Source organism: Amblyomma mixtum, chromosome 3, assembly GCF_055824585.1.
Source record: "Amblyomma mixtum isolate Tamu chromosome 3, ASM5582458v1, whole genome shotgun sequence".
NCBI lineage: Eukaryota > Metazoa > Arthropoda > Arachnida > Ixodida > Ixodidae > Amblyomma > Amblyomma mixtum.
In genome coordinates this window covers 131,350,658-131,378,119 of record NC_143014.1, presented here as the reverse complement: position 1 = coordinate 131,378,119, position 27,462 = coordinate 131,350,658, and the positions used below count along the sequence as shown (strand labels likewise).

At 42.0% G+C, this 27,462-nt stretch overlaps 1 protein-coding gene across 3 annotated transcripts; it reads left to right on the top strand.

The window, feature by feature from the left end:
• The first annotated feature begins 695 nt into the window (after nucleotides 1–695).
• Nucleotides 696–25,276, top strand: LOC149351898 (dual specificity protein phosphatase 12-like). Of its 3 annotated transcripts, XM_089581162.1 has the most exons (7): nucleotides 699–1,370; nucleotides 1,454–1,567; nucleotides 5,373–5,494; nucleotides 6,413–6,506; nucleotides 7,942–8,107; nucleotides 13,786–13,834; nucleotides 24,342–25,276. In XM_089581162.1, exons 1-7 carry the CDS (start codon nucleotides 1,036–1,038, stop codon nucleotides 24,752–24,754), a joined length of 1,293 nt encoding a protein of 430 aa, XP_089437288.1. In that variant the 5' UTR covers nucleotides 699–1,035; the 3' UTR covers nucleotides 24,755–25,276. The 3 variants fall into 3 exon arrangements, with proteins under 3 accessions (XP_089437289.1, XP_089437290.1, XP_089437288.1); XM_089581163.1 differs by lacking the exon at nucleotides 1,454–1,567 and having other exon boundaries at nucleotides 696–1,370; XM_089581164.1 differs by lacking the exon at nucleotides 13,786–13,834 and having other exon boundaries at nucleotides 697–1,370.
• The last annotated feature ends 2,186 nt before the right edge of the window (nucleotides 25,277–27,462 follow it).

The following is a 27,462-nucleotide window of genomic DNA, read 5'->3' as shown; positions in this document are numbered from 1 at the left end:
GCGATGGGGCGGCCGACGATGAAATGTCGCCCTGAATTGCTTCCGCACGAAGCGAAGAGAGTTCGACTCACATAGCCAAGTCACGGCCATGGTCTTCTCTTCATTGCTGTATGCCCGCATTTTCGACGATGTCTTGCGCTTCTTTGCAGGAAAGAGCACCGAGCAAAGGCAATTCTCGCACCAGCTTAGCACAGCTACCGCCGGTGACAGAAAAACGAAAGCAGACGACGCGAACCGAACATGACAACACTTTATTGCGATAGACAGAAACAGAACTCGTTGAAATTGCGGCAATTTTTGTGCAAACAATGTTTTCTATGTCCAACATTGATAACGTGGTGAAGTAAGTTCTTTTAAAATAAACCGCGCACCCGCGCAGCCGTCCTCGGTAGAGGGCTCGTTTCTCCGGTGGCTACGAGATGGCGCCACGCGTACCATGGCTGCGAAGTCTTTCGATTTTGGTTCTCCGTCGCCACAGACGGTGGGGATTTCCAAATAATTCTGACCGAATCAGACAAGTACCCCACCTAAATGTGGTATAAAACAAAACTAACCTCTGTGCGAAATTTGAGCCCGAACAAACGTGCGGTTAGGCCGAGAGAATTTTTTTTCGATTTTCTCTGATTTACGCAACAGTCGGTAGCTACTTGTGAAGCTGAAACCATCGTTCGGTGGCTGAAACCGAAGCAGAAAGTTCAGAGGAGAAGGATTTCGCGATAAATTATTTACTGAGCGTAGGCAAATTATCGCGTAGAGCGTTATTGTCGTTATCATCACCGATCAGCCAACCGTAGCTAACGCCTCTGGCGGCAAGCACCAGAAGCTGATCGCCGTGGTTATTGTTTTGACAGGTCGTCCAGCAATATGTTTATTGTTTTCACATTCCATTTTCCATGCCTGATGTTCGCGCACAGTAGTTACGGGGACGCATATTTCTCGCCTTTGTCAAGCTGTATCGCTACCTTGCTGATCCAGAACAAAAAAAACTTAGCCACATTTATGTCTCCAGCGTAGGCACCTGACGGCTGCTGAGGCATGAGTTCCGATACTCGGGCTGGTGATTGCAGCCAGAGTTCAATTGAACCCCCAGATAATTCTGCGTGCCCGAAAACCATACCCCTGTGCAGTCTGGTAGAAGACGGCCTCTACCTCGGTGGTCGTGATGCGGCGGAAGACGAAGACCTTATTCAGGGCTTTGGCATCACGCATGTTCTCACGGTCGACACGTATCGGGTAGATTTCGAGGGAAATGTCGTCTGCTTGTACCTTTACGCCGAAGACCGGGCCGAGGAAGACTTGCTCAGCCGCTTCAATGAGGCCTGTGATTTCATTGAAAAAGGGCAGCAAACTGGCGCATGCCTTGTGCACTGGTGAGTTGGCCTTTGAGGCTTGTTTCATTAAATGCGCGCTTGCTTCATGGAAGCGGCGTAACTGCCATTTGTACTTGTTCCAGTCGCTTCGGTGTCTCGAGGAGCGCTACGCTGGTGGCCGCTCACCTCATGCGGAAATATGCCTTAGATTTTACTGAGGCGCTGCACAAGTTGAAGGAAAGGCGCTCCTGCATTGGGTATGTGATGATGACAAATGAACTGATCTTATGTCCCGCTTAGGCTTTCTGTGATTGGACAACATGGTAATTTTGCTTTCTCTGCGCGCTAGCAGGTTTAATTGTTTAATTAACTAGACAACGCCTGTGTACTGTAAAATGGGGTTAAGCACTGTCTGCTGCATGCTGCCACATTGCAGCTTATTTTTGTTCATAATTTTTGCGCGACAGGTTATGCTTACCTAAAAGAACAAGCAATTGCTGAATGTATGAAACACATTGGAGGAAATGCATGGCCATCAGTACTCTCCACGGTGCTGTGAAGCATGCATGCATATAGAGCACTCATTAACATGTGATTGGCCATGCACTGTCATACCTTCCATTTGAAAGAGTCAAGTGAAAGGTTGCACAGCTTATCTTCACATATTGCAAGGAACACCTACGGCAACATGCTCCTGGCATTATGTTTCATTCATTAAGGTTACTGAATATATGTGCTGCTGCCCTTCATTGCAGGCAATTAACACACAACAAATATGGTAGCAAGACAACTAGTGTAACAGTGGTAGCATGGACTTTCCTCCAAAAAAAATGGCATGGGTTGTTACAACATGACTTTGTGTTCATTCATGTGGCATTTGTGTGTATGTGCATGCACCTCTGCCATGACAGCTGACCTGGAGGTGCAGTATAGAGTACTTAGCTAGCAGCTTTCTCAAGCACAGTAGGTCCCCTTGACTTCTGTGCATTGTCTGCCATACACCAGTCCATGCAGAGTTTCAGGTGTTCATGAGGAGTCAGTGTAGTGCATTGCTTGCACTTTTTATGGTACACATCCCAGTTGAAATGAATAAGTACTGTGGTACCCATGCTGTGTCATCTGCCATGAATAGCCATGTTTTCTGTCTTGCAATTGTGCCATTTACATTGGGCCCAGAAGCCGGTCAAACTCATCAGAGCTTTTTCTTCTGGTGTCCTCTGCCTTTTGTTCCGGCAAAATAAAGATTGATTGATTGATTGTCATTGTTGCATTTATTGCTGTAGTACTTAAAAAGGTCTTGCAACACTCTCAACTATTGGTTCATTCTTTTGTTTCTATCAGTCTGTTGGTACATTTTGTGACTCAGGCAGGCATCACGATGACCTGCCTGCATACTGAAATAAAATGCCATCATTGGCTGCTTTTATCATATGAAAGGAGATCAAAAGTATCTCCTTGAGTGTTCTGTCAAGAAGGACAGTAAAAAAGATGCATCATGTTATTACCTGGTTGGCTGGTGACAATGCACATTGTCATTCTTTTTGTGCTGCCCATGTAGCTTCCAGCATTCTAGCGTGCCATGGCCCTGAGTATCCTCGATGTAGAAGTGAGCATTCCACCCCAGTCGAGCTTCATGGTCCCCGTAGGTGGAGTAGAGGCCAAGAACATTGAAAGCATCATCGAAGGGGAGAGAGATAGAGGAGTGAGGAAGTCTCGGAGGCAAGGAAATGGCAGCGCTAACAAAGAGTGTTGCCGGGCCTCTGCTGCGGTGCTTGGCAAAAAATATGACGTGGAAGCTAATCTGGAGGCCATTATAGACTAAAGAGATTTGGTGTGCAGTAGTAAGCCTGCTTAATTGTACTTGATAAATATTCAGCTTGCAAACATGTTCCAGTTCTATCAGTCACCTGTGCACTGACTACATTAAAATGGGAAACACTTTCATCACTGCATCATTATTAGCAAGTGCAGTGTCATCATTTGTAGCTGACAGCACAGCGTGATGAATGCATAGTCTGCATTTTTGAACCAGCGAGTGTGCATGCACCGTGAGACTGTAGAGGTGGCCCCTGCACAGCATTGCAGTGAGTGCTGTAATGCTGTACAGGAAGTTCAAGGAACAAAATTATGAAAACTTGTTGTAGGCTTGCTAGTGAAGTGGTGGTGTATGCTGTAAGGTGCAGAGAAGAAGCAATGAGAATGTCCATGTGACATTTTGTTGCAGTCATATGATAATACCCTTCATTACCTTTTTTTTTGCCGTTGGGAATCTGGATACATGCGGCATTGCACTGCCTGCAAGGTAACCTTATGAATTGCCTGGTGTAGTAATAGACCCTTTGCAAAACTCTCCGTGAGTCAGCTTTCCTGCATAGCAAAAACCCTTTTACTATGGCGGCGTGGCCCATCCTAAGAGCAGAGGTTGGGTGGAACACAGAAGACTTCTATTTCAAATTGGCATAGCTGCGTTTCACCCTACCTTTGCAATACTGTGGCAGTAAAAATCTAGCACTGCAGCCATTATCTGCCTCCAGTACAGGTTTAGCCAACATGGAAAGAGACTTCACTGTGCAGAGAAGCTGACTTCCAGATTTTTGCAAAGGGACCATAGGCAGTAAGCACTAAAGCGGCTGTGCAAGAGGTTTTGAAATTCTGCCATTTTTTTTTTAGTTCTTGTTTTTCAAGTTATGTGGAGGTAAATGCAAAAGGAATTCTGGAAATTTTATGTAAACACGTGCTCTTTAGTCAAGAAAGTTCAGAATACTAGCAGATGAAAAATTACCTTTAATGCACACTTTGGTGTTTTCATGGCAAATTAGTGCCCCGCAGTAATGCATAGCATGTATGGAAAGGACATTATAAAGATATAGCCGCCAGGCGTTCATGACATGTATCCTTCCTCCTTGATGCGCTCACTGCTGTGTACTGTTATTTTTTTTTATAATAGTCATTGGCTTGATACTAGCTTTAGTAAGTGGGCTTTGCAGCAACATACAGGTGCTTTGCAGGGGTCGCCAAAAGGGAGGTTTGGAGGAAAAAAGCCTGTATCGAGTGTTTGCTTGATGGACAGACCTTGCATAGCAGTGAGCTACATATGCCAGCTGCTGAACGCTGTTTTTCCCCAATTTTTACTAAAGGCGCTAATCTTCTTATCCATCAAGAAACTGGAGGGCTATAACCCCCTCTAACACAAAGAGCAGTGCATGGTTGAAGTCATAACAATACTCCTTGCTCAGTATAAGCTAGGCAAGTAACACTCTGGAGTATTAGTACTGTCAGAATAACTGTTCATATGTAAAAGAAAGCTGGTACTGCTGATTTGAACAAGCTCCTAGATGCGAGGAAAGAAGCACACCACAACCGGATGCAGAAAAAAGTGTGCGGATGACTGCAAAAAGTACCTTAGGTGCTGCAACACCACAAGCATGTGCTTTAGATGTAGCCATACAACTTCAGGATGTTCAGCTGCACATTAGAGTGCCACATTGGCTCATCCGAAAGCCCAGGCCAGGCTAAAAATTCTGACTTTTAGTCTTTGGGCCTGGACTTGGCTCGAGCTTGAATCCAGCCTGAACCTGGGCTTGAATCCAGCCTAGACCCATAGATAGACAGGCTGTCTTGGGCCTTTGATACTTTGTTGTCGAGTCAAGTACAGTTGGAGCCCTCTAGTGCCAAATCTAGCAATCAAAGTGTGCAATAGAGTACATTCATGGTTTATGGTTTCTTGGGGTTTAACATCCCAAAGTGGCTCAGGCTATGAGGGACGCTGCAGTGGAGGGCTCAGGAAATTTCCACCACCTGGGGTTCTTTAACCTGCACTGACAGAGTGCGTTCATAAGAATGTTTCGTGCAGAAGGAGTGAAGAAAGTTTTGCAGTAGTGTGAATGTCAATATCAGCCCGGAACTTAGTATGGTTCCCTTCTTATTCTCCAAAGGGCTTTATTGTTATGAGAATAGCTTGCTTTTATTATGATTGTGCATAATTAGCACACAGTTTAGATGTTTCTGGACCCCATTTCCTAGTTGTGTAATTATACCTTTTGCTTTTATTTTCTGTGACAGGCCAAATGCAGGCTTTGTTGCCCAGCTCAAGCTTTTCCAAAAAATGGGCTACAAGGTTGACAAAGCGGACCTTCAATTCAGACTTTTTGTCTTAGAGAGGCTTTCTCATTTGGCAAAAAGAGGTGGGTTTTATGTTGCCTGTGCTGTGAACACTGTTGAACATTGTTACTTTTGCATAGTTTCTTGTGATCATGCTGCCACTGTGCTTATTTGTACATTGTCTTGCGAAATGAGGCAGTGATAAAACAACGTATTATTGTCGTGTTAACCTCATTTTGTGTCTCGGGCAGTGTAGGCTTGGGCTTTTTTCATCTAAGCCTGGCTAGTGCAGCAGGTCATTAGTTCTTGTTCAGTAGTTTCTTGAACAATTGTAGTGAAGCAATGCATAGACATCCAAGTGGCTATAAGGTGCTAAATATATAGTTTCATTTGTTTGCAGAGCGTGTTTACAACATTTTGTAACCACTAAATCAAGATGTAAATTTGGGGGGGGGGGGGGGGGGGGGGGGGCTGATTTTTAGGTGCTAAAGAATGCTTGGAGGCCATTACCATTCTGGCATTCCCCTTTCTTTTTTTTTAATTGACCCTGTACATTTGACTTGCCAAGCTTGGCTGATGACTGCCCACAGAAATGAGACTGGTTCTGGCTGCTGCAAATATTGTTTGTAATTATGTCATAAATGTGGCTGCAACGGTAGCCTAGTCATTTGAGCATCCGCCTTGTGTGCAGAAGGTATGGGGTTTGATCCCCAGTACCACCGGGTACCCTCTGGTAATATAATACCAATACCAGTAATACAATACCGATAATACAAGCTTTCTCCTGGCCTGGTGCTCGGCTTCTCTTGGGTGAAACGCTTGGAAAATGGGTCTATCACCCCACCTTGTGTAATCGAAAAAAATACCTTGTGCCATGGCACTCTTTGGCCAAAGCTACCCTTGCACCATACAAACTCATCATATAGGTGTGCTCGCCCAGACATTAAATGAGCAGTTTCTGTCAAAAGTGTTTTCTGTTACTTGAAAATTTTTCATTGCAGCTGGCTCATTTTATGCTGTGCCATGTGAAGTGAAGAGCTTCTGGACTGATGAGGACAAATCCAGTGGTGAATGCCTCAGATGCAAGAAGTGTAGGTCAGTGCCATTGTGACTGTACTATAGTATACCATACTGTACCATACCGTATCATTATGAGTGAGACTTCACAGCATGTCCTGTTCCAGCCTCCCCTGCGGCCTTTTCTTTTTATTGCACTAGTACTTATAGTGGCTGTTCCCAACATTTAGTCTTGTCTGAACCCTACTTTCTGACGGGCTGCCCACCAGGTCATGGGCAACCTGCCAGTTTTTTTTTTTTTTGTGTTCTGCTATCATAGTTTTGTTCTTGCCTGGATTGTCTGTCTTTCTAAGTTTACTATCTGTGATTGTGCAAGATATTTGTTTGCCTTGTTTGACGCATTATAGAGTGACTTTTGCTTAGATACGTAGATTTAATGGAGACACAGGTGTATTTAAATATCTTGTTGTGCGGTTCTGTGTATACATACAGTGACTTTGTTTCCATTGATACATTTTTGCCCTTTATCAAGTTGTTTCTTCGCATTTCTAATACTCCATTTTATCTTCGAACTTCTAATGCATATTTTGCAGAACACCTCATTTATATATGTGCCCATTGTTTCGTCTAAATTTTCGGTGCAATTACTCGCAATACATGACCGGTGACAGCTGCTGCTGCGCAGTACACCGGAACGAAGGACAGCGCCATTGAGATTTTTTCCTGGCCGTTGCATATGTACAAAAATGTAAAGGTTCTTGAACGACAAAGATTCATTAAAATATTTGTCCTCTACTTGGAAATTTCATGGCCTTTACGTTTTTAATATCAGCGGCATGCACTGCTTTGCTGGTTTCGGACTGATATAGTTCTAGACTTCACGTGACATTTTCTTTACTTATGAAATATGCAAAAACGTGGAAGCATTTTTGGTATCAGTTATGTCTGCCATGATTTTTAAGACATACGAATACATTCTTTTATTTAAAAAAATACATATTTCACTTGTCTAGACAGTGCGTAGCGTTATCTAATACGCAATGGCATTGTCAATGGCAATGCAGTTATTATTCCTGCATTTGATCCCTCCACAAATTCTGTGAGGAGGCCGCGCTGCAACATGAGCCCCCCCCCCCCGAACAAAATTTCTGGCTACGCCACTGATGTTGAAATTTCTTGCATGCCTTGATGCTAGTGATTCATGAAAAGAGTTTATGTAATACTGCCCATTGCATGAAAGGGAAAAGCTCACTCCCTGGACATATACAGACGGAAGCGAGGTGTGGTGGCTTGCCACGTGTCCCTCTTGTTGTCTACCACACGGTGGTACCCAACTGTGCAGAATTTAAAAAGAGGGTTGTAATTGCCCCTAGAAGCCTTTTGAGAAGAACGATACTAGTTGTGTACACTTTCTGTCTGGTTTTTTATGTTTTCTTAGGAGTGTGCGATCCTTTTGATGAATCTGGCCACAGCCTGTATGCAGTTTGAACCACGTGAGCTGTTACTGCTGCAGGTTTACTCTCTGCTTCACATCCAAGATCGTGCCCCACTCTCCAGGCTACAGTATTGCTTGGTGGGATACTCGCTGGAAGGAGCCTGAGGAAAGGCTTTGTAACACAAGTATCTTTGTAGAACCCACAGCCTGGCTCTTCAATCAAGCAAAGGCACTTCAAGGCAGGGTGAGCTCATATTACCTTTCTTTCAAAACATGAGTGAGAGCTTTATTAACATAGTTAACACAGCTTTTGTTACTTAGGAGGCTGCACAAAAAGGTTTTGCTTTACACCGGCTGCAGCAGTGCAATAATTGACCCCTTGTTTGTTGCCACATTCCCACTTGTGATGGTTGCATTAACACAGGAGCGTGGTGGACAGAATGAGCATTTGCGCAGAAAAGAAATGTCTAGCATCTCATTGTAGCTTTTGCTGCTTACTTGGTTGTGTAACTCTTCGATTTATCATCATAAATGCTTTTATTACAGTTTATATTCTCATTATTGCCCCATTTACATGAGTATAAAGCGACCTCTTTATTATAATAATGAGGTAACCAGAGTGGTGCTTGCTCACATCTTTGTAATTGTGAACTTCTGCTGTTGCTGCTCAATGTCTGGTGACGCTTATAGTTCTGCCAGACTACAGACAAGTACCGTATTTTCCGGACTATTATCTGCGGACTATACATGTTTAAAAGCTCAGATTTCGTGTGGTGCGGACTATTTATGTGTGTGGACTATACTTGATTTAATTTTTTAAGATCGCTTGTCAGAGCTGAAGCAGCTAGCATGTCTGTCGAAGTGAAACAAGAAATGTGGTCCAGTTGTGTCTGTAACATTTCACCATGCGAAATGAGATAGCGAAATCAGCTTCAATATGCAATCAGCTTCGATGTGCTAGAGAATGCTGCTTGCGGTGGCTGATTTTCATTGCATGCATTTGTGAACGCATACAAAAGCCTCCATGAATAACGCCAGGGACTGCACAGCCCTTGTTGAAGAATGGTTGCGATGGCTCCAAAAAAACAAACAGCCTTCACGGTAGCCTTCAGTGTAGTCGTGTGGGCCAAGCAATTGAATTGAGACAGTCGAATTGAGCAGTGCCAAAAGAATTTGACATCGATGAAAAAAAAAAAGACCGCGATATGGGCTACTCTCCTAAAACATCTGAGGGCAATGCTTGCGCAAAAAAAAACATGGCAGTGGAGGACACCAGCATGGCCAAACCTTGCAGAAAAGCTTGTAGCGTAGGTAGGACAGCTGCGGGAAGCGCAGAATTCGGTATCAGCAGAGAAAGTAAGACTGGATGCTTGCACAGTGGCTCCTGAAAAGGGTATCCTGGAATTCAAGGGTGGTCTGTCATGGTGCGCCAGGCTTATGAAGAGGGATCGTCTTAGTGTTCAACAGCACACGACAGTGGGTCAAAGTGAGTTGGAAGAGTGGCATTGGAAGGCTGGAACCGATTGTGTACTGCTTGCGGACAACCTAAAAAAACATTCTCAGGTGAAATACTTATTCTCAGGCGAAATACTTATTCTCAGGCGAAATTTGTCTTTGCGGACTGCCTAAGCAAAAACTTTTTATTTTAGGCCGAAATCTGCCCCTGTAAACTAAAAACTGGGTGTGGACTATAGTCCGGAAAACACGGTATGCTCACTGACAAGTCAATGATTTGTAGACTCCTTGGTGTGAAAAAAAAATGGTGTAACATGACAGGATTTTTTCGGTCTCCCTGCTCATACTGAAAATGTAACCATATTGATATGCAAGGTCATGACTTGTAAACATCTGTGCCAACTCAAGTTGGCTAGATGACGAATTCAGTTTTAATAATGCAATTTAGAAATTGTTTTGTTGTGTAACATTGCTCAGCGGTTGACGGACTCACAATGCGAAGTGATGCAAGCTTGATTAGATTTTGTTTCATTCTTTCTTAAGACAGTAAAAAAAAAGTTTTAGTTCTCTTTGTTGCATTACCTTTGAATTCATCATGTCACCTCAGCCTTGCCCATTGGCATGTGCCATCAGTTTTGCCAGTGCACAAGGGGATGGTCATGCAATAATGGTTGAGAATGGCAGCTTTAAGCCTCAGCACTAGTATTCTAAGCTATTGAAATACCCTATTAACATGTTCCATTAATGTGCAGTTGCTGCTGTGATGTGTGCTGCTTGGCTAAGCCATCATAGTGGCTTTCACAGAGCCATGTACACCATGTTTGCTTTTCGCACTATTTTTGGTTACATCAGATATACTGTCTGAACTGAAGTAGCTTTTTAAGCGTCACAATGCTCCTCAATGTATACCTTACCACAGCATGTGCCATAATGGCCCTAAGATAGAGCAGAGTCACCACCTGACAGAGAATGAGGGACTGTGCTTAGTGTGGACCACTGCTGGCATTGTCTGCTAGCCAACACATTATATGTGCATGTGCACAGTATGCATCACAGGCGACCGGACTTTGTTTTGCAGTCCTAGTGCGATTATATTTTTTTGTCTGCTGCTTCTGATGAAATTAATATCGGTCTTCAGCATTTCTGTTTCTTTGTGGAGTGGCACTTCAGATATGTTGATGATGGCATTAAATGCCATGTTAAATCAAATGACCCCGTCTCTGCTGGACTTATTATAACTTGTTGCAGTCAGCCAGCAATTACATGCCCTCATCAGTTATTTTTCCTCAGTCCTTGGGATTTGACACATCCTAGCACTCGGTGGCTGAACGATTGCTCAGAAGAAAAATATAATGACGCTACCCATTCACATGGTGTCTGGATGTTATTATTTATTTGTTTTTATTTTTATTTATTTGCACATACTGCAATCCCCACTGGGGATTTTAGCAGGGTGGGATACAGATAAGTAAACACAACATAATAACACAGACAATGAACACAAGGACAAATCAGATTAACGCAGCTTGAACATTTTGTAAATTAAGCATAGGCAACACATTTTTAAACAATACTGAAAACAAAGATGATTTTGAAACTTGGTCATTGGTTAGGAAATTCTATTAAATTACTGTTCGTGGAAAGAAAGAATACTTAAAACAGTTATTACACGTTGTAAATGGGGCTAATATGTGGCTATGTCTTTGCTTAGTGGTGTGACCAGATGAAAAAGAAATTATTCCCATGAAATCTGTCTTATAGTGGCCATTAATAAGTTGAAAGAGGAACTTTAGTCGTGATGCATGGTTTATTTGCGTTAATGGTGGCAAGTCCGCTTTTGTTAAGAGTTCTTTCACTGACATTACATCCAAATCTATTATAAATGAAGTAAGCTGCTTTTCTTTGCACTATTTCTATCTTGTTAGGTTAAGTTTTAGTGAAAGAGCCCCAAATAACACATGCATAGTCTAGTATCGGCAGAGTTACAGTTTTGTATGTGAGTAGGCGGACTGAAGGAGTAGAAAGTCTTACAGCTCTCCTCAAAAAGAACAACTTGCAATTAATGTTAGCTATTACATAGTCTATGTGCTTAGTCCAAGTGAGGTAATTAGTGATCAAGAGTCCGAGATACTTATAATGTGTTAATTCAGAGAGCAGTATGTTATTAGTAGCATATGGAAACTTTATTTATGCTTCTTGCATGTGATAGACACAAAAACAGTTTTTCTGAAAGCTAATCGACATTTGCCAAGCTTTGCACCAGGCCACGACTTATGTCAAAGCATCATTCAGCAGCTCCTGATCTGTGGTGTTCCCTATTTCGGAGTACAATACACAGTCATAATAAATGAAAGGAATTATCCCCTACACTAAACTGTTATTTAAGTAAATTTACATAGCCAAAGCTAGATATGTGCCTTAATCAATCTAATAATGTTGCCTTTTGCTACATGCTCCCTCCCAGTAAGCTCATTCTTTCCAGCTTATAAAAACTAAGAGAAAAATATGAGCAGCATGAGTGACACAGTTGTAAGCACAGGTGCACTGAATAACACACGCACCTAACGATCTTGCTTTTGTTCTTGCATGGCAGAGCTAGCTTGACAAAAAATCATGGCTTTATTAGTCGGGGGCATACGAAGGCAACAGATACAATAGTTTTCAGGCAGTTTGCCTATGGGAAAGACTTTAACTCACTTAGCTGTTCTGTGAATGTCACAAAAAGCAGGTTGGCACAGGTAAGTTATCTGATAATAATACGGGCATAGGAGTCTTTGGGGTCCCACAGTTTCGTGGCTCACTGCATTCATACGCCATCAGAGTAGCATATGCAGATTGTGATTTAAGGAAGAAGTTTTAAGGACCGCCCATCTACATGACGCTCGTAGGTATACTTGTTACAACCGGTTTGTTTCAATCTATTCAGTCTGGGTGGTGTAACTTCGTCGCTGTCATTGTAGCCATTATTTATCTTTTAAGCAAACTAATGCAATAAAACCCACAGATAATGCACTTAATGTGTGATGCTAAAGCCCCTGAAATAAACTAATACAGCAACAACTATTGAAGAATGCTACCTTTGCTTTTCCATCGCTCCATCCTCTGCCTCTAACTGTCACCACCATAAATGTGTGAAATCATAAATAAGAAGCCTACACTACTGGCAAGTGCGCTATGTCATTTCACTTTTACTACCACATAAAAATTAGTCCATCAAACTAATCCAGCTGTAATTACTAACTTACAAATTGCATCATTAGGAATTGATAAGACTGAATTTGATGATACTAGTCAGTCTTCCCAAGTGTATTCTCTCCATTCCTTATAGGGGATCAAAGTGCAGATATTAAATTTAAATTAAATGAACAAAAATTGTACCACCATGAAGTGTAATGCAACAAAATTGGTAGGCCTGTAAGCACAGTGTAGTGCTTTCACTTGCAGAAACACTGAGCAAGTGACAAAACAGAGGTTGTGCTACTGCGTGCCATTCTCATGTTGCCCAACAGCCCATGCCTGTTTTTACATGCCATTTTTCGCTTCTTATGCAAAAGTGGAACGTTGTCAAACTGATCATTACTCAGTCAGTGCAGAGAGTGTGCTTTTTCCTGCAAAAATCTGATGTAATGTTCCGAGTGAACCTTTACTGCATACGTGTCTATGTGAGCAGCCAGCTACCTATCCACATTAAGGGGGGACGAGGGTCTTAAAGCTTAACTTTTCTATTTATGGCTAGAATCTCATGAAATTCTGCACACAGATGTGTTTTTCTCTTCTGGTTCCAAATATGTAATCATAATTGAGCTGGTGGCCTTAGATCTTACAAAGTCTAAAATGTGATTAGGTAATTTCTTACGCAGCTTTAATGAACTTTCTCATTGCATTTTGTTGCTCTTATTTACATGAATTGATAGCAAGAGAGTTCCCATACCCGGTGACATTCTTCGTTTTTCTCTAAAGGCATGTCATCCTGATGTACTATGTTGAGAGCAAAAGGTTGCAGTATTTTACACTGCAACTCGTTAAGCTAATTGTAAATTGCTATTTATACGTGGCCTATACAAAAAAAGTAAGAATGTCATCGGGTATGGGAATTTGCTGGCTATTAATTCATTCAATTAAAAGCAACAAAATGCAATGAGAAAGTTCATTAAAGCTGTGTAAGAAATTACCTAATTACTCTCTAGAATTCAAGATAACTTTTGATGTAAGACCACCAGCTCAATTATGGCTACATTTTTGAAATCAGAAGAGAAAAACACATCTGTGTTCAAAATTTCATAAGATTCTAGCCACAAATAAAAAGGTCAGTTTTAAGACCCTCGTCCCCCCTTAACGGAGCAACGCTGCTGCCAACTGTAGGTCAGTCTCATAGCCAGTAGCCATGGTAATCATGTGCATGTTGGATCGAAACAGGCTTCCATGTCTGCTGTTTGTTTATTTACTGCCTCTCTATCCCCAATGCAGTTAACGTGCCCAAATTGTCACGGAAAACTGGGGAACTACAATTGGTCGGGTGAGTGCATGCAAATATTTTTTAATTTATTTTCAGCGAAGCAAACTCCACTGCAGTATTTACTGCTTTGCAAAAAATATTTGTCTAAAGAAAGGCTGCCTGGAATTATCTGTAACATTGTTACATTGAATGTGGGCAGGTTCAGTTCGAGTAAATATAAAAGTCACAAACATTTCAGACTAATACAGCTGTCACATGACAAATTTATTGCCATTAATTTGCTGTCACATGGCAGAAGTTAATGACATTGGCTGAAAGCAACATTTGTGATTGGCAAAGTTCAGGGAACTTATTCACGTTTCTTCAGGGCCCGAATGTGCTGTCTCAGTGGTAGAGTCCTGATTGTGCACAAAAATGTAGAATTAGATCAAAGTTTAGAAAGTAGCAGTCATTGTACAATAGTTTTGTTTAATTAGCACTGTTTTTGTCATATTAAAAATAGATTACTTACAACATTACATGCACTTTGCCTTGTTTCCATGCCTGTTTTGGTGCTGTGTTGCTGCATGAGGTTATGCCCATCTACAGCATGAACATGGTTTGGGGAGCAAGTGCCACCTTGTTGTCGTGAAAAATGCTCTGATAATACAGCAGCTGCTTCCACTGTTCAGCAGCAGTGACTGGCTATGTATTGTTCACACTGAACCGTGGCCACATTGTCACGTTTGCTTTTGTTGAGGACTTATAATGGCATGTGCTTGCTTAGCTCTTGGTGGCTCTTTTTAAAAGTTTGTTGAGAATTTTGTTGCATACTTTTAATGTTGGTTTTGTAATGTGTTCTAGTATGTAATAATGTTAGCAGTAAAGTGCAAGTATTGTCATGGGTGTTGTCTTCTCACGTGGCACTGTTCTTATTGATATAGTCATCATTTCCAAATGAAAGTGTTTGTCATGCAGTAGCAATGCAGACAAGCAAGCAGTGTCATTGAGAAATGTTGATTGATGAAAATGGCATCAGTTACAGTGTGAAACATCGGTATAAGTTGTCATAACCCTGTCTTAGTATAAGGCATGTTTGACCTAATCAAATGAGTGAAGTTGTAATGTCAGCTTGATGACCTCAACTTGGGGCTTACTGAATAATTTTTTTTCCTGTTTTGTCATACAAGTGGCTGAAAATGGAGAAAAACCTTACTCCAGACACAAAGGTGCAAAAAAATATGATACCAAAGCTTTGTGTACTGTCAACAACTTTTTTTTCACAAGCTCAGTATTTTGGGAATTCAGCTAATGTCGTGGTTTAAGAAAGAATATTTCACAGGCACTAAATTTTGCTAATGGAGGTTGCAGTCCCATTTGTATTTTCTCTTCCCAATAGCTATGCAAGCTTTCATACACTGCAAAGGGGGAAATGTGGCTCAGCATGCACCACTTTCATGACACTGGCCATGACTGAAAAGCACTGACTGCTGTTTCTGAAAGAGGACATTTTTGGAAGTAATTTGAATGGCCATATCTTCTGAATTCCACAGCATCGAGAAACTAAGCATCCTTTTGTTTTTAAATTTACTTTGTTCGCATGGCGAATCTAGAATTCGACTTGCAAAAAGCTCTCATAAGCTCCGACAGCTTTTGGGCCGGCATACTAAATAGTGCAAGACTGAGAATAATTCTGTCTGCAGGGCGGTTCAGAGAGGGTGTGGGGTGTTTGCGAAAAAAGGACAGGGAAGTCAGTATGCACCTCCACTACTTATGAGACTGAGGACCCTTAGAGCGGACTTTATTGCCACTCGCATGAATGGGGCGTCCGTAGTGATGCTGAACATTCACAGATGACAATGAAATTCTCACACAGTGCTTACTGTAGGCATTTTTTGTGTGCAGTTAAGAGTCGATGTTGTGCCCAAATTATTCACAGGACCAATTTTTCATGGACGGGATGCAATTCGTGAAAAATGTCAAAAATTAAAGGACTATACTGACTGTTAATATTGCTCAGAGGAAATTGAAAAAAAATTATCTCGGCCTAGCCGCCCTCTTCTTCGGGCTCAAATTTTGTACAGAGGTGGCATTTGGCAGTCAGTTTTATGTTACGTTTGGGTCAGGCACTTGCCTGGTTCGATGAAAATTAGTCAGAAATCTCCATCATCTGTACTGACGACAAACCAAAACAGCAAGCTTTCGCAGCGATGATGCAGTAGCACCATCATGTGCTCTGCGGGTGAAAGAGCATTCTGCCATGCAGGGAGGCTGCAGAGAAATGCAAGGTGCAGGGAGAGGAGTAGTCACGTGCAGACAGCGTTTTCTGAGCCCAATTTTGATAACGTAGTCAAGAAAATACTTTGAAAACTAACCACGCAAATGCTTTCTCCCTATTGTGTTTTGCTGCAGCCCTAACGGTTGAGTGCTCGTTCCACTGGTGGGCATAGATAGCGCCATCGGTCTGCCATCACCGCAGACATTGCAGATTTTCAATTAATTCTGACCATATCAGGCAAGTACCCCACCCAAAGTTTAAAACAAAACTGACTGCCAAATGCCACGTCTGTGCGAAATTTGTGCTGAACACAAGCAAGCGGTTAGGCCGAGGGAATTTTTTTTCGATTTTCTTTGAGCGATGCAACAGTCTGTAGACACGAAGTTCTTACTTCTGCGCTTTCTTCTTTGAAATTGTGTTATACATTAGTATATATGGATCAACCCCTGGTATTCTTCTATGGCTGCTAAGTCATTTATAACTGCATTGTGTCTTGAGGCTGTTTCTATTTCGGTTTCAACTACCGAATGCTGGTTTTGATGTCAAAGGTGGCTTTAAGTCAAGTGAGGCATGAAAAAAACTGCAATATAATTGCTGATACGTTGTTTGTTGCCATTTTGGCTCTTGAAGAAGGCTGGCTTAAGCACTGGTCTTTGGGACCAAAAAAATGACCCAAAAATCGATTTTGTAAAAATGACATTTCTGGAGTCTACAGCTAATATTCTACCAATTTTTTCCTTAAAGAAATCTGTATTTTGATCATAATATTAAATTCTGGTCATCGTGTGAGCTGAATTTGTGCAGAAGCAGATGATTTAACGGCATGAAAATTTTGGACTCTCGGATATATTCTAGCATGTCGGTATTTCACTGTCTAGGACAGATAGACATGTCATATTGTTTGCTAAGGGAAGCTGAAGGTGCAGTGTGTGCAATAATCGAAGCACAATTATTGAATGACTCTTCAAAAATTTTGCAAAGTTTATCGATGCATGATATTGACACCTTGAATGTTGTTGTTCCATGTGCTGTAAAATTACTAATAAGGGTAAAATAGAAAAACTGATTTAATTGTTGCCCTCTTTACTTGCCATTCTATGTAGCCATGGATTAAACATTATTTTTCTTATTTTGTTGCACCAAGGTACTAATGAATGACTTATTAAAAATTAATTATCTTAGGAAGCAACCAATTTAGGGAAAAGGTAATTTCAGATTTGAAATCAGTACAAAAAACTGAGCAAAGTGATACAATTTTATTGGGATTGGACTAAAAATAAGGAAAATAGGTGTATATTATATTACATATAGTTTTCTGACGTCTCACACAACCTAAAGCCGCCTTTGATGTTACAGCCATTGTTTGATTGTTAAAACCGAAACAGCGTCAGGAAGAAATTCAATTATAAATTATTTAATGGTTGTAAGAAAATACCACAGGATGATCCATATATACTAATATCTAGCACATCATTTCAAAGAAGAAAAAATGCAAGCAAAAATTTCATGTCTGTTTTAAGGGAGACGCGGGTCTTATAGATTAAAATTTTTATTATTAGAGATACCGTAATGAAAAATATGTGTGTATATGTATTTCTTCCTCCTTCTTTCATTACAGTAATGTAATAGTTTCAGTATATTGCAATTGATTCCCATATGATGGGAATATACAAGGGTCAGTCAAATGAAAACCAGCTAGAAATATATATATATTTTTTTCATTATTTATTGTGCACACATGAAACAAAGCTCTGTTACTTTTCGACATAAACCCCCCACACTCAATGCAAGTTTTCCAGTGCTTGCAAAGTGCCTTGATTCCCGTAGAAAAAAAATTCTTTTGGGAGTGGACACAATCACTTGTGCACCGCGTGGCATACCTCTTCATCAAAGATGATGAGGAATGGTGCCATTTCTTACTTGCTCTCTTCATTTCTGGTTGATGGTAGTGGACCCAGCTTTTGTCCCCACTGACAATTATTGCAAGGAAGGCATCACCATCTTCATCAATGCACCGCAGAATTTGTTCACATGCATCCATACATCCCTGTTTTCTTTCAGCTGTCAGCTGCCGGGATACCCACCTTACAGACACTTTGTGAAATCTGTGCACATCATGAACAACATGATATGCTGAACCATGACTAATGTTTAAAACTGCTGCAGTATCATCCATAGTCTTTTTTTTTTTTTTTGAGATGTTTGCCATTAGGCATAATGAGAAAGGGAGAGAAAGTCAGAAGAAGGAGTGTAAACAAGCCTCGCTTAAGGGGGGACCCTGGTCTTGAAAAAAAATTTTTATTAATGAAGTCACAATTATAAAATTTTCAGGTCACATGTATTTTTGTGCGCTGATTCTAGATATGTCATTTAATTTCGTGTAAAACAATTCATTGAGCACTTGTGCAATTTTTATGCAAGTATTTTGGAAAAAGTTTTGCAGAAAATTTGCTGCAGGAAACTCGCTGAAATGCATGCCATTGGGTTCCCTTGACACCAAGGAATGCAATAAGGGTAAAATTATCATCCTGGCTATCGTAGAACTTGAGTTATAGAGTTTTGATGTTGTCGCTTCTGAAACAGGAATACTCACTTTTCTTCTCATTTCTGAAGCGACAACTTCAAAACTCTATAACTTAAGTTCTATGATAGGCAGGAAGACAATTTCACCCTTATTGCAATCCTTGGTGTCAAGAGAACCCTATGGCATGCATTTCGGCGAGTTTCCTGCAGCAAATTTTCTGCAAAACTTCTCCCAAAATGCTTGTATAAAAATTGCACAAGTGCTCAAGGAATTGTTTTACACGAAATTAAATGACATATCTAAAATCAGCTCACAAAAATACATGTGGCCTGAAAATTTCATTACTATATCTAGATTAATGAAATTTTTTTTTCAAGACCAGGGTCGCCCCTTAAAAAGTGGCAAAAGTTCTCGATAAAGCGATTATATGTGTCGACTTGCGATAGTCGCCTGCAGCGTCCCATCGCAGGCCTACCTTCCTTAGGAAGCGTTGTCTCACGGAGGCTGTAGCCGGGCAAGTCCACAGCAAGTGTTTTTCGTCACACTGGTCTGGCACAGCACCACAATGGGGACACTTATCAGTCACTTCTAAACGTTTGTCACGCCACCAATGACGCACAGAGGGAGTCAGAGCTGCTCCTGCCCGAATCCGGCGCACAGATACCTCCTCCTCCCGAGTGAGACTACGGGGGAGAGGGTGCAAACACGGAGGAATTAGAGCACAGGTTCACTGACACAAAGCCTGTTTCTTGGAAACATGGGACAGGAACGGATCTGAGGGAAGAGGGGAAGGTGGCGGGATATCGGATGTGTCAAGGTGTGTCATTGTATCCACATGAATATTATGTGAATCGTGAGCATGGCCGCGAATCCAGTATATACGCACAAGACAGGGGTATTTTGTGCAAAGTTTGTGAATGGATTGTGTAATTTGGAATGTGCGCCGGATAGCCTTAAGCTGCTTAAGGGCAGCAAGGGAGTCAGTGTAAATGTGAACAATATCGAAAGTGGGTACGAGTGGAAGGGAAGCAATTGCATTGTGTATCGCTTGAAGCTCCAAGGCAGGGGGGGGTGTAAGTATCTGCGTTATATGTAGCGTGGGTGTTAAGATGAGGATGGGAGGGACTGTAAACTGCGGTAACTCCCTGCAGTGCTGTGTGTGATGCATCGATGTATATTATGCACCCTGAAGGTAGATGCGTGGCTGATATCAGCGACGAAGCAGAGGAGCGATTGTCTGTGAGTTGACAGTATGACCATGGAGGAAGAGTCTGTAAACGATGAAGCTGAAGCGACATCTTGCGTGCTCTGTTTGTCTCACGCTGGTCGATGATTTCACGTAATGTATTAAGTTGAGTGTACTCTTGCAGAATCGGTATGGGTGTGATGCGAGGAAGACAAGTTAAGGTGCGCATAGCCTCCCAATTGATTGGTTCAAGGGAGTCCCACTGTCGACGGGTGAGGCATTGAAATTTGGCTTGGTACATTATCCGCGGCTGGAGGATGACGCGCACAAGCTGACGGGCAGTATCAAAATGCGCTCCGCCAGAGCGCATAGCTATGCGTCGAATCAGACCAAGAGTAGCGTGAGCTGATTTATGGGTTGCATTTAGCCATGGAATCCCAGTCCCAGATGTATGAAGTAGAAGACCTAGAACATGCACACTTTCTACTTGAGGAATTTGAGAATTATCTACCGTGAAGGTAAAAGGGGCTGCTTTCCGCAAGCCACATCTGTTTCCAATGTGAATGAAGCATGATTTATTGCCATAGTCACTCGTTGCTTTTAAATCACTGCAGCTTCGACGGCTGCAATGGTCTCTGGAGTCGCAACACGATGTGCCTGGCGCAGACGAGAAGCATCAGCTACGGATGTCACACCATTTGCGAACTTCTTTGCCCATTCATACACTTGAGTCTGTGACAAACATGAGTCTCCATACTGCGCCTTCATTCTGCAGTGAATTTTGATAGGTTTCACATCTTCTCTGTACAGAAACTGAATAACGTAATGCTACTCCTCCCTGGTACAAGTTGATAGTCGGGTGGCCATTTTTATACTGCTCCTGGACCAGTGTTTCTGCATCTGCACCATGCTGCCTCCTAGTGAACATCCGGCATACTGTTATTATCATGTCTACGTAATTACAGGCTACTGGGGCCATTTTTTGCTTTTTTTGGTACACTTTTATGATTTTCATTCAACTGACCCTTGTAACTAAACCTAATTAGGTCATTTGTTAAGGTCATTAAGACACTTTCCCTCGACATTTTTTGGCTCCAGTTGAAATGGAACTGTAGCCAAAGACCTGCCATTTGGAGCTTATGCTATATATATTCTTACTGAGGTACATCATCATATAAAAATGTTAAATTACATTGAAGCATCATTAAAATCAAAGGCGCCAAACCATACACACACACACACACACACACAGGAGAAGAAAGAAAGACGAGACAGAGCGCCACTCACAACTGATTTAATGTGCAGAAAGACACGTACATATATGTCACTGTCGGCGCATGCGCAAGGAAGACATTCAGCTTCGTGAAGATAAGCAGCGATCAAAAAACGCTTTTTCAGCCTTATACAGGTTTATCGATGTTTCGCTGACGCACAAGTTGCCCCTCTTTTCGATATGGAATGCTTCTATCAGTTCTCTGGCTTTTGTCACACTACTCTTTGCCAAAATCCGCACATCAGAAAAGCATGGTTCACAAGTGCGCGACGGGCAGGTTCTGATGTGCATGGGTAAATGGGGGCCATCTTTATTTTGTTCTACATTTCTTTGGTGTTCTCTGATCCGCTCATTGACACATCGCCCGGTTTGTCCGATGTAGGAACTGCCGCAGGAGAGGGGAACTTCGTACACAACCCCTACCGCACATTTCGTGAATGGTCGCCCATGCCTGGTACCACAGCCACTTTCTTTTACTTTTTCTTTTCTTTTGGCTATTCGAGAGCAAAGGCTTCCGAGCTTTTGGGGAGCGGTAAAAACGAGTGGCACCCCATGCCTACTCGCAACCTTTTGCAAGAAAAATGTCTACTGGAGGGTGTTGACTGCCTTCTTAAATCTGGCTACCCGAAACCTACTCAACGCAGCGAAATGTTTAGCAGAAATACCGTGTCATTCTTCAGCAAAAATTCTTTAACCCTTCTTCAAGCTGATAAGGAGGGTGGTTTTGTCGTTTTGTCCGATGATAACTTCTCGAAAAAAGCAGATGAAGCGATTAAGAAGAATTTTACGCCTGTCCCTGTAAAGTGCACAAAAGTTAAAAACCGTGCAGTATCCATGTGCGAGTGTTTGGGCTTGTCCAGCCTTGCTAAAGAAATCAAGAAAACCCAAAATAACGCCCTGAATATGTTCTTCTCGGTGAAAACACACAAGGTTGGTTTACCTTTCAGAACAATAGTTACGGAAAAGGGGTCGTGGCAGAAGCATATTAGTTTCTACTTGTTGAAGCACTTGAGCAAGCTAGATTTACAAGACCCGTTTTTTACCAAGAATTCTGAAGATGTTTGTGATTTCCTGAAATCTCAGACTGGGATTGGGCGTGCCTTTTCAGGCGATGTTGTTGATTTATTTTATTCCGTGCCCCATGATGCCCTATTTACTTCTGTTCGGGACTGTATTGAAAGAAATGATCCTGTGTCCTTTCAGAACTCAGCTGGTATTTCTACTGATAATTTTTTAAGTATGTTAAAGTTTTATTTAGAGTCTACTTTTATTTCTTTTGACCAAGGCTTCTTTCTGCAGAAGGCCGGTATCTGCATTGGTTCATGTGTCGCCCCGGTTTTATGCAACATTTTTCTGTCACAAATTGACGAAAAGCTTCTGCAGGTTTTGCCTACTAACCATGTTTTTAAAGTTTTTAGATATATTGACGATTTCTTGATTGTTTTAACTAAGGACGGCAGCTCTAACTTCGCTGGTACAGTAAACAGTGTTTTATCCCTTTTTAGACAACACGGTAAAGGCTTGAATTTTACTTATGAACTGCCTGAAAACAATCTTTTACAGTTTTTAGATTTAAACATTGAGTTCTGTATGGATCAGGTGTGTTGGGCATATGCTCCACGTGCAAAAAAGGGGCTCCTGCCATTCGACTCTTCGCATTCAAAACTAGTTAAAAGAGGAATTGCTTCACTTTGCCTTGAGTCTGCTCTAGGGAAGTCATGTGTTCACAAGATGCGACAGAGTTTTGATAATCAATTGGTTAGGCTGGCTTCAGCCGGATTCCCTGGTTCGGTCGTGACACAGGTTGCCGAAAGCCTCCTACGGAAGTTGAAGAAGAAGGTAGTAGGAGTAGGGGAGGAGGTCCCTCGAGAAGAGGTGAGACCGGTGGCCGTGCCGTATGTGCACAAGTTGGCCCACAACCTGAAAAAGGTTGCGAGTAGGCATGGGGTGCCACTCGTTTTTACCGCTCCCCAAAAGCTCGGAAGCCTTTGCTCTCGAATAGCCAAAAGAAAAGAAAAAGTAAAAGAAAGTGGCTGCGGTACCAGGCATGGGCGACCGTTCACGAAATGTGCGGTAGGGGTTGTGTACAAGTTCCCCTCTCCTGCGGCAGTTCCTACATCGGACAAATCGGGCGATGTGTCAATGAGCGGATCAGAGAACACCAAAGAAATGTAGAACAAAATAAAGATGGCCCCCATTTACCCATGCACATCAGAACCTGCCCGTCGCGCACTTGTGAACCATGCTTTTCTGATGTGCGGATTTTGGCAAAGAGTAGTGTGACAAAAGCCAGAGAACTGATAGAAGCATTCCATATCGAAAAGAGGGGCAACTTGTGCGTCAGCGAAACATCGATAAGCCTGTATAAGGCTGAAAAAGCGTTTTTTGATCGCTGCTTATCTTCACGAAGCTGAATGTCTTCCTTGCGCATGCGCCGACAGTGACATATATGTACGTGTCTTTCTGCACATTAAATCAGTTGTGAGTGGCGCTCTGTCTCGTCTTTCTTTCTTCTCCTGTGTGTGTGTGTGTGTGTGTGTGTGTATGGTTTGGCGCCTTTGATTTTAATGATGAATAACTACCAACTAGCCCAACAACAAGTTCTTCTTACATTGAAGCACTCTAATTATGAGATATAATTAGGTGACATTATTGTTCACAAAATTTGGCATGTTTGACTCAGCTGCAAAAAAATAGCATAGCTCCATGGTTCAGTTCTTTCTGAATTCAACAGTATAAGATTAATTGAAATTTCACCATAAAAACATAATGAAAACATTGTGGAGAAAATCGCATTTGAAGTGCGCGTGCCAGCCATTTCAAGCTCACTGTAGAGGCATCAGAAAACAACAGAATGCAGACATTCCAAGAGAATTTCACAACAGTGGATAATACGAGGATGTAGGGAAGAGCGTCAGCTTTCTTACAAGAACAAGATGGTGGCCATTGGGGACGCAGTTGCAGGAAGTGACGGGCACGAAGTTGTGCCGCATTTTGCTCCGAAATCGCCATTTCAGTGCTTGAAAGGTGTCGAATATATCGATAATTTAGTAGCTGGAGTTTGAATTAGACCTTGAATCTTTATAGATAGTTACTCAAGAGTATATTGAACCCGAAATGCCATTTTTGAAAGATGCGAAATTTTTGCATCTTTTTTTACCATTGCAAGACCCACGTCTCCCCTTAAATTCTTGCGAAAACTAAGTTGTTTACATTATATTGTTATAGGAGGCTCCACAGTTGCCGAGTTTAATTCAGCCGGAGTTGTAGTGAAACGTTAATTTCTGCAGTTGAGCTGTTGCTACATAGCTGTTATCTACTGTGCAGGGCTGTACTGCGAGTGTGGTGCCTGTGCTCAGCCAGGCTTTCACATCACACCGAGCAAAGTGGACAGGGCTCTTGGTGCATCACAGCCTGTCAAGGCATACCTTCGGCCGGACAAGCGCAATACAGACGAGCCTGCCTACAGTAGGCTACAAGAGGAGCCCGACACTGATACCGTGTGCACCTATGAACAACTGGATGAAGAACCTGACAGTAGTGATGCCGAGCCTATCTCTGCTTGCTGTCAGTTGGAGCAGCAGCCAGATAATGACAAGAGTGAGCTAGTCTGCGACTACAGTCAACTCGAAGAAGAACAACAGGAGGCTCGCAGCATTGAAAATTCACCTGTCTCTGCTTTTCATCAGTCAAAAGAAGAGTCTCAGGATGGTGGGCGGGAGTACCCAAGGATGAACTAAATGCTACCTTGGCAAAATCCTTTGTGAAAGGAACAGGAGAGGAGCATTGCCAACAAGGTTTGGTGGTGTTGGGCAGGGAAAAGTGACAAAGAGATGAATGTTGAAGGTGGCCCTCTCATATATGTATATATATATATATTTTTTTTTTCCTGGCAAATTTGTGTCCTTGCTGCTAGATTGAGGATTTCTAGAAGTTGAAACTTTAAAATGCTGGTTCATTGAACCATGGAAATTAGCAGGCAGGAAGAGGCAAGGCAGTGATTATGCTTTGCATTGTGTTCAGATGAATGTGCTTTCCAAATTCAGACTGTCTTAAAAGACATTTTGTATTTGAGATGAGTAATAACATGTTGTGTTCATATCATCTAGCTTATTATTTTTGTTATTTCCAATGCATACAGGCTGCTGATGTTTGATAACATTGCAGATACGAGATTCTTGTAGCAACTGCCCAGCCTTGGAGAGAAAAAATAATTTTCAAGGCAAAATGCAAACACACCCCTGCGCTTTGTGATGTCAGTTAGAACCATAGAGTTTCTTACTATTACCTAGAGGGAAAGCTGGCAAGCCGTCTATGGGAGTTTGCATGGAGACCCCACGTGACCACCTCAGCCACCATGGGCGCTCAAAGCATCATGGGGCGGTGAGCTACTTGTTGCGGAACTGCAACTTTTGGCCAAAAAATAATAGAAAAATAAAGCTGTTTGATAACTACAAACGTCCTAACATTCAATAGGTTGTCTAATGATTGCAACAAACGAGCAGAAAAGCATTTAAGTGCAAAGTTTGCCTAAAATAAGAGATGACTAGCTCTCCTATTGGTCAAGTGATGAACACTAAAAAAACTAATATTTCGTAGTTAATAGACGTACTTTTAAAAGTAAATATGTTTTCAAAAATTTTTTTGTTGTTTAGATACTTTAAGAGGTTTTTTTAATGGCATTTCGGAAGAGTAAAACCTTTTATTGGCGTCGTGTGTCATCGAGTTTTCACTACTATGGCTTTTGCACACTGCGCTCGCGCGAAAGTCGTCTGCGCACACACAAACAGCGTTTTCAGAATGAAACATCTCAGTAAAGCCACTCCGTGTTCCCAAAAAAATACGACTGTCTCGCAACAAGTAGCTCACCGCCCCATGATGCTTTGGGCGTCCATGGTGGCTGAAGTGCAGCGCCGCCAGCTTTCCCTCTAGGTAATAGTAAGAAACTCTATGGTTAGAACCCCAAGTGGTCGAAATTAATCCAGAGCCCTCGACTACGCCATCTCTCATAGCCCGTGTGCTGCTTTGGGATGTTAAACCCCACATACCATGTGATACCATACCATACCTTGTTCATAAAGCGTTGAACGCAGCTTCACGATCTTTGATATCAGTTTTCATGTTACTGCGTTCGCAGTACAGTCCTTTCGGTGAAAAAGCCGTGGTCTGCGTGTCCATATGAAGCCTCCATCCCTCAGCGCCCCTAGTGCATCGCAGCACCTTCCAGGTGCACCTCTGGGCGCCCACCGATAAAAATGCATCTCTCACCTACGAGTCTCCACACCCTTCAGAAGGCCTCCACCCACGAGAAGGACTTCACCCACCTCCACCCACCAGGAGCTCGTGGCAAAATCAAATTCAATGACATAATGGAAAGGCGATCGGCGTAAAAGTGAAATGTACAACCGCTACTACTAGCGCAGATTTGTCGCATCACATCATAGAATTGCCTGTGCATTTTTTTTACTTGTGCTGGTGCAGCAAAGTGGTGTCTTTCACTAGAGCTGTATGGGAAAAAAATGATGATAGAGCATGGCCAAAATGAGGTGTGCAGAGAGTGAACAGTAGTGCCAAGTGGCCACATATCCTTATCTTTTGTTTGTTATTTTTGTTGTGGCATGGTTGGTGTATGCTTTGCATGTGCATGATTGCAGTTTCTCGTAGATTCAGCTGGTTTGTATCAGACTGGCCTGAAATTATCTTCATAGCAGTGCCATAAAGTTGTAGTATAAGCAGCTGTAATGCCTGGCGTGTGTGAAAGAATCTCCATTGCATGCCATTATGCCATTGCTGTAAGCATGCATGGTAACAACACGCTAAAATGCATTGTGCAGATTTGTAGCAGAACAAGAAGGCATGGACCATCATTTGCATGGTGCAGTTTATTATCGATTCGTCTTGCTATCGACTGAAAACTTTAAGAAAAAAAGAGCTGTAGGTATACTGTAGAGGAGAAAGCCCATTGGTGCAAATTTATATCATTTGCTTCCACTGCCTATTGTGTAGGTGATTTAATTAGCCTTTAATTTTTGTGTCCTTGCATGGCTTTTTCTTGTCAGATGCAATTGTTAGACCTAATTCATAGAATTAAGAAAGGGTCATCTGCAGAACACGTGGCATGTCTGCATTGCACAAAATACCTTATGTACAATAATTGTGTGTTGAAAGGTGAAAAGCAGCTGGAAAACATAGAAGCATTAAATGCCTAAAGGCAAGCAGGGTGCTGATTATTTGCTACACACACTCATTTGGTTGTAAGTGCACTGCACAAACAATTGAAATGTCACTGTGGGTTAAATACGTATATGCTGCATTTGTTTTTATGGCTGGGCATAGTGTACTGGTCCTGAATCATTCACTCAGAGGTATTTTGCTCTCTGGAGTACACACTTGGATTCTTGGAAAACAGCAAAATTAAGCATGATTTCAAGAAAGATAGCTGTTATTT

What these genes read in the sequence shown, in the direction of transcription:
- LOC149351898 (XM_089581162.1), top strand. Translation starts at nt 1,036, where the DNA reads ATGAGTTCCGATACTCGGGCTGGTGATTGCAGCCAGAGTTCAATTGAA. An exon ending in GGCGCATGCCTTGTGCACTG is followed by an intron (nt 1,371 to 1,453) that starts GTGAGTTGGCCT and finishes TACTTGTTCCAG; the next exon opens with TCGCTTCGGTGTCTCGAGGA. An exon ending in CTCAGATGCAAGAAGTGTAG is followed by an intron (nt 6,507 to 7,941) that starts GTCAGTGCCATT and finishes TTACTGCTGCAG; the next exon opens with GTTTACTCTCTGCTTCACAT.